The sequence below is a fragment of the Triticum aestivum genome, chromosome 6B, assembly GCF_018294505.1.
Source record: "Triticum aestivum cultivar Chinese Spring chromosome 6B, IWGSC CS RefSeq v2.1, whole genome shotgun sequence".
NCBI lineage: Eukaryota > Viridiplantae > Streptophyta > Magnoliopsida > Poales > Poaceae > Triticum > Triticum aestivum.
Window position 1 is genome coordinate 724,172,239 of NC_057810.1, and position 7,047 is coordinate 724,179,285.

Consider the following 7,047-nt stretch of genomic DNA (forward strand, 5'->3'; position numbering starts at 1 on the left):
GACCCCAAAACTGAACACGTCGCTTCTCATCGAGATGATACCGTCCGTGATATACTCGGGAGACATGTAGCCCCTGATTGACGAAATGTTATTCAAAAACTTCACAAACTATGTAGGTAGTGGAAATGTGATACATGGAAGCCATCTTACATTGCTCCCACTAGCCCAGGGCTCACTGCTTCAGAAACATTTATATCCAGTAATTTTGATATTTCAAAGTTCGAAATTTTAGGATTCATATTAGAGTCAAAAACGATGTTGGCTGGATTCAGAGCCAAATGTATGACGTGTTTAGAGTGCAAATAAGCTACACCCTGTGCTACCCCTCGTATCACTCTGAATGTCGAAAGCCAGTCCAGCTTCTGCAATGACCCTGAAATTACCAATCGACCATTCATCATTATTGACAAGAAAGTGAAGTGAAATGGGACCATAGCCCAACTGTAATAAATAGTTTAGCAGGGACATGCCATTGATTATCTCGAACAAGGATCCATTGGGCATGTACTCTTCCACCAACATTTCATTTCCGTCAACATGGCAGAATCCAAGAAATTTGACTACATTTTCATGCTCAACCAATAATTGGAAAACGTTAATATATTTTTGTATGCTATGTGGCCCCGATTGATCAGGATATCTCTTGATGGTAACAACAAGTTCCTCAGGAAGTGTACCCTGGAAAACATACAGATCATCTGAACTAAGTAATTTATTTTACATAAGTAAAGCCGTTTCAAACAACCCCATGTATTATGTACGTATAATATGTATGCCTTATCAGCTTGTGGGATCAATGCTAAGGGAGAATTCAGACTTTACTGCAAGAAAATATGTCCAGAAAGAAACTGCTATTGACAAATAAAAAGGGAGGCGTTCACTTACATGTGGGGCTTGTAGGTGAATATTTCTTCAGTTAGATATGGTTTTATTACTAGTAGAGATTTGCGAACAATTATCTATTTAATTTCAAAGTCTGCACAGAAAAGTCCTCACAGCTCCAAGAATACAATTGTATAAAATGGCATGACCACTATGAGATTCACATAAACAATAACATAGTTCGAAAAGCATAAGATCAACTTGATTAAAAAAATAAGCATATGGAATATATTTAGCAAAACAAGTATACGGAATGTAACCTTGTAGATGGTAGCACTGCCACCTTTTCCAATCACATTTTCTTCTGAAAAATTATTTGTTGCAGCGTCCAACTCAACGGGATGGAAAATTCTGAGAGCTGTCATGAAAGAAAAACATCACTTATGCGCCTTGAATGTGGTTAACTGGATGGTATAGAACTGTTTGCAAGAGTGTATTAACTGGTATACACGGATTGGGGTATGTTTATTTAGCTGAATGAATGGTAAAAGAATTTTTAGGCCAATCATAATGTTCCTCTTTTAGAAAGAGTACGCGATCTTACGTGAAGCATCATAGTTTCCTTGTACAATATGTATACCCACATAGTTTATCGAATAAGAGTTACCACTGATATTTGAGCCGTCCATCACTCCAGTGCCCTACAGGACAATATAGGAATTTCATTATGGTACTGCAAATGAAACTTGGCATAATAATTTCTGCGATGACAGAACCCAACCCCCGAACTACGCACAACAACTGCCCAACTACTAAATTTAATTCATGATGAAAAATTGCAATGTGTCCTTTATCACAAACAAGCGAGTGAATTTGGTGCCCACGAAACTATTTTTTTTAGAGAAGGATGAAACTATTTATTGGGTGTGCTGCGATATATGAAGTATATATTGCAGTATACTCTCTCCGTATCTAATTATCCTTACTTTCATAGTGACATACAGATCATTAGAAACAAGGGGAGTAGTATTTGTTGTACTGAAATGAAAGATTTTTCAGGAATCTGTTGTGCTGTATAAATAGTATGATTATGTATTTGTAATTTTTCTTGCTAAGATGGTTGTCAAATGTATACACAGGCGGAGGACCCGGTAGGGCGAGGTTGGGCGCCCGCCCTACCTTGATTTTGTACGATGCAATTTGTACAGGTGTATATGTATAGATGTAGCTCAAATAGGTAAATGTATCCAGGTTGCGTAGGAGAGGGTAAATTAACTCATAAAAAGATGATGGTAATTAGACTTCAAATTGCTCGAGTATAGTGACATGGTGTAGTTACTAATTGGATGGATGCAAACGATGGTACATACCTCTATGGAGCTTTGAGGAAATCTACCATGTGAAACGGCCACAAGGATGTGGGTGTTGGCATTGATAGCAAAGTTTGCGATCAACATTTGACGATTAATATCGTCCTTAACCTTGAGCAGCTGTCTCGACTGCCTCCTGGCCATGAAAAGAATGTAGATGAAGTTCCTCTCCCTCTGGCAGTCTGCCACCAGCTTGTGGCCCCGACGGAGGGCCCTCTCGAGGTTCGTCAGTGCAGCTCTCATCTCTGGTTTCATGGGCATATCCAGACCCTCGAGCGGCGCCACGATGGCGCCCAGTAGGTCCACGATGTTTCTAAGCTCGCTGCAGGCGTCTTTATTGTGACGAGCTGTGTCCGCCACGGCCTTTACGAGGAGGGCGAGCTTGACAACCTCCTTCACGGTGCCCACTAGTACATCACTCATGCCGATGGTCTAATACAATGTACGAAAGATCGAACTAATATAAAGGCTTACATAAGCATGTAGGCAAGGCTGCTCATACCTTTTTTTGTGAGTAGAACTAATATTAACTGACTTACATAAGCATCTAGGCAAGGCTGCTCAGACCTTTGAAAGAGAAGCAATCAACCTTAAGTTCTTCCTCTTTCTGTCGGGTGCTCGAATTCATGGAGAGGAACGGAAGCAAACGGTTCATGCGGTGCAACAATTTTTTATTTATTTTGGAACTATATAGAAACGCGTGTAACTATATAGAAAATTAACAACGCGGTGCATCTATTTTGTCCCCAAGTTTTTTGCCACCCACCTTCTTCTAAGACGTACTTGTTGGAGTACCCGGCCGAGGAAACGAAAACAACAAGCTGGATAAGTTTTTTATGGCCAAGCCACCGGACAGCGCCAACAAGGTACTCTAATTTTGAGGGAAAGTTTATTAACTTTTCATTAGTATACTATATCCATTCGACAAGGACTCACCTAACACGCTACATGAGTCAGCTCCTTTCTAACAAAACTTATATCTATTTTGTATTGTTCAAGGCGATGGACAAATGCCTCGTTGTGGCCAAGCACAAATGGAAAAGCCTGGTTTGGACTCGTATCCAAGGCGCAGTTTTTCTTTTTTGAGCAACCGTTGGGAGCTCCGCCGTTTCTAAATCTTTATATAAATGACAAGTTAGTAAGGGAAATTGGCAGAAAAACGATACATCGATGACGAAGACGCACACAGATCGACCCTAAGGCTGCAAACCATTCAAGAATACACCTCTACTATCCTAACAGTCGGCATTGACACAGCAAAATGAAGATTTCCGGAACCGTCACTCGGGCTTCCACGTTAGTACCAAGGCTGTTCACTGGATGAGCCGACAACTTTTCCGCCCAAGAGACCAAACCTGACATCTTACAACATGACTGCGATTTCCTGGTCCACCCTCCGGCTTTCGCATCAATGCGGTGAACCAGCACACCACTGGACATTGTAGTGCACAAGTCGTTGATTTAACAATTATGGAACACTGTTTTACTAATAGTAATACCTCTGAGTGGTAAACAGAAACATCCCAGGTAATTACACGCTTAACATTACAAGCCAAAAATGTAGAGATAATTTAACATCCTCCCCGGCCAACTTTAGAATTTTTGGTAATTATGATACAACTTGTACCATATGGATACAACTTAAGGATGACAGGAAACGCTAGACTTAGTACCATATGAGCTCAAAAAGTAATTAATTTAATACTAACTATGGATACTCGGCTCAAACTTTACTACTAACTACAACTACAGCTCTGGCTCTTTGCCGTTGCCTTCTGCTCCATATTTGATGATGTAGTTATGTCTGGATCTTTGTAGTACAACTCCTCGGCATCTCAGGAACCCACTTATCTCAGACAAGAACACACACTCAGTTTCATTCACAAGGAATACTGAGTCCTTCTGTTCTTCCTCCTTCGAAAGGATACCCTATGCAAATCCACCCACATCACAGGAGTAGGGTCTTTACCAGCGACCTTTCCCAGTCCCTGAACCTGCCCATATTTTTGTCTCATTGTGTGTTCACTGATCAGGATCTTGGCCTCATACCAACCTTCGAATCTATTGCTGGTCCTAAGATCCCCATCTCTTTCAGAGGCATCAAGTCGATAGATAATGATGCGACAATGACTGGAAGCGTGGCGATATGGGATGTCACCGGCTTGCAGTATCTTTTCCAGGCGTATATTACACAAGATAGATATGGCAAATGTTGACCAAACAGGATTACATAGATTGAATCTCACAAAATAAAGGATTACATAGTTTGAAGCTGCATAACGTGAGGATATGAATGTATTTATTCTTAATAGGGACTCCATCCCTCACAGGCGGAAATTATCATACGATGTAATAGTAAAATACACAAACAATCTAAATGATAGATTCATTTAGATCTAGATAATTACAAATATTTTTTACCGTAAATGGGGCTCCCAGAATCAGAAAAGAGCCAAGGCAGGCTAGTTGACAAGCGGGACTTTGAGGAATTCCAGCTTGAACATCCCATTTTCTCCGACGAGCGCTTTGCCAATAGTAGTACCATCAGTGGCACCCGAGATGTAGCAGGCATCACGCTTGAATACAATGCTGCAGCCAAGCTGAGTGAGCTGGCTTACCGAGACAATGTTCTTTTTCAGCCCCGGCACGAACAACACGTCGGGAAGAACCACGGCATCCGTAATCACGCAGCCACGTCCACAGACCGGCATGCGCACGCCATCACCCGTATGGATGTTGTGACCATCTACACTTTTGAAGCCAGAGAGGAGAGCACGGTTTCCTGTGGCATGGTGTGTAGAGGCAGACCCGACAAGCCAAGTAGCTGGGATTTTAGCTACGGCAATAAAGGCAGCCATGGAATCGGAACAACTGCAGCAACAGCTCTATCAAATTAGTATGAATTGAAAATTACCAGGATAAAGGAAACACCTACTAAAGTAAAGTAGATAGGTACAAGACATCAAAAGGAAGGAACAAGCACCTGGTATTTTCCGGTTCAATTGTCTCCTTATAACTTGCCACGGAAAGCAATTCAGAGTCTCTCGAGGCGCTTGCAAGGTTGCGATCCGCTTGGGCTTTAAACATAATCACAATGGTACACACAAGACATATTATAACCGTGACTGTGATAATTGTCCGATTCCCCACTTGGGCTTCAAGCAGATTTTGCCAGGTATACCAAAATGCTACTACAGCCGTGCATGAGAAAAGTGTCCGACTCCCCTTCCACGGTACATCTTTCAGCTTGTTACTTCCTTGTCTCCTGCAATGAAGTTGAAGTTCATGAAAGCAAATCTAGAAGATGGTTTAGTTTGCAATTGGGCTACCCATGATTGTGTTATGATTGCCTCTATTTGCTCAAATATATTTTGAGGCTTGCCAAGATTATATGTCAATGTATGCCCATTTTTGGATGAGGCAGATGCTCACCTAGTAAAGTAAAGTAAATAGGTACAATTAAGACATAAAAAAGGAGGAACAAGCACCTGGTATTTGGCGTTTCAGTAGAAGAAGATACAGATTCTCGTGATATGATTCTCGTGATATTTGGCGTTGCATTTGTGCATAAGAAAAGTACATATTTGAGCTTGTTGCTTCCTTGGCACCTGCAATGAAGTTTAAGTTCATGCAAGCAAATCTAGTTCAGTTTAGTTTAGTTTGCAATCGAGTTACGCATAATCATTTTGAGAACACCAAATCATTTCATCAGTCTCGCGTGATTTCACAATATAGCAGTACAGATTCTAAAAAAAAAGATAGCTGTACATCATACTGTATTTGTTCGGTTACCTATCCCCACACCTTGTTCTAAAGATGAAAATCATGACACGTACATGGCATAAATCGTGAAGGAAAACTTTAGAAGAGACAAAGAAAGAAGTACCTGCTGTGTTCCGATTCAGTGTCCGGCCAATATCCCCCTGGGGAATTCAGACCAGCTTGGTAGGTTACGGTTATTACCAAAGTTGCCAGTAGCAGCACATATTTTCGGGGACCAGATATTTTCCAATCCTCTCTAAACCAAGTGGATCCAGATATTTCAAGTAGCTCAGGTTTCAGACTGTGCCTTTCGGAAGGGATGACACCGAAAATTTATTTAGAGAAGATAAACGGGTGATATCAGGAGAGCTAATGATCCCAGGATAAACAGGAGTTGCTGTGCAAATCTAGAGATAAACGGAAGATATCATACCCCATCGATTCCTGGCGGCTCGCATGTTCATCTGATGATCCATGTTTAATAATCTCCACGAGTTTCCCCAGCAAGGAGGAGATTATTGAACTCACAACGTCCATCTTTGGGTGGGAGGCAAAGGCCAAGCAGGGGCGAGAGCAAATGGAAGCAAAAGGAAGGTGAGGGGAAGAAGATAACCACTATGTTGCACCTAATTTGTCTAGACTCTGCCGTCCAGACAATTATAAATTGCTACTAGTGTTTTACTATGTTGCCCTTTGCTGTTGTTTACAACATACACCTTGCTCTTCTTCAAAAGTCCATCAATGTAGGCCTTTACGCAAACTTGGTGGTTTGGCCAAACACCCAAATCAATTGTTTCTGTTGAACAAAGCTCACTGAATTCGATGCAATTTTTTTATGATATGTGTCATTCAGAGCATCTCCAATAGATGATGCAAAACAGAAAATAACTTCTTTTTACATCACGAGGGGTAAAAAAAAGGCTCTCCACAAGCAGTCCGTCATGTAAAATCTTGAGAAAAAAATAGGGTACGATGTATATTTTGCCTCCGGTGATGTAAAAATACATCACTTGCCCCATGCCCAAAAAGCCACACGCCGCGCGCGTGCAGTCAGTAGTAGAAAACAGCCAATTTGTCCCGGTTCATAAGGGCC

General features: G+C 41.4%; 1 protein-coding gene across 2 annotated transcripts; it reads right to left on the reverse strand.

Moving 5' to 3' along the window:
* Positions 1 to 4,404: 4,404 nt before the first annotated feature.
* On the reverse strand, positions 4,405 to 6,563 carry LOC123135230 (uncharacterized). Of its 2 annotated transcripts, none has more exons than XM_044554296.1 (5): positions 6,388 to 6,563; positions 6,079 to 6,261; positions 5,681 to 5,800; positions 5,176 to 5,457; positions 4,405 to 5,063 (listed from the first exon to the last, which is right to left on the reverse strand). In XM_044554296.1, the coding sequence occupies exons 1-5, from the start codon at positions 6,489 to 6,491 to the stop codon at positions 4,655 to 4,657; spliced, it is 1,098 nt and encodes a 365-aa protein (XP_044410231.1). In that variant the 5' UTR covers positions 6,492 to 6,563; the 3' UTR covers positions 4,405 to 4,654. The 2 variants fall into 2 exon arrangements, with proteins under 2 accessions (XP_044410231.1, XP_044410232.1); XM_044554297.1 differs by having other exon boundaries at positions 6,079 to 6,255; positions 6,388 to 6,528.
* Positions 6,564 to 7,047: the final 484 nt, after the last annotated feature.

Coding starts and splice junctions, on each gene's coding strand:
- LOC123135230 (XM_044554296.1), bottom strand. CDS start 6,491: ATGGACGTTGTGAGTTCAATAATCTCCTCCTTGCTGGGGAAACTCGTG. Junction 5,801..6,078: donor ACTGAATCGGAACACAGCAG/GTACTTCTTTCT, acceptor ACTTCATTGCAG/GTGCCAAGGAAGCAACAAGC. Junction 5,458..5,680: donor ACTGAAACGCCAAATACCAG/GTGCTTGTTCCT, acceptor ACTTCATTGCAG/GAGACAAGGAAGTAACAAGC.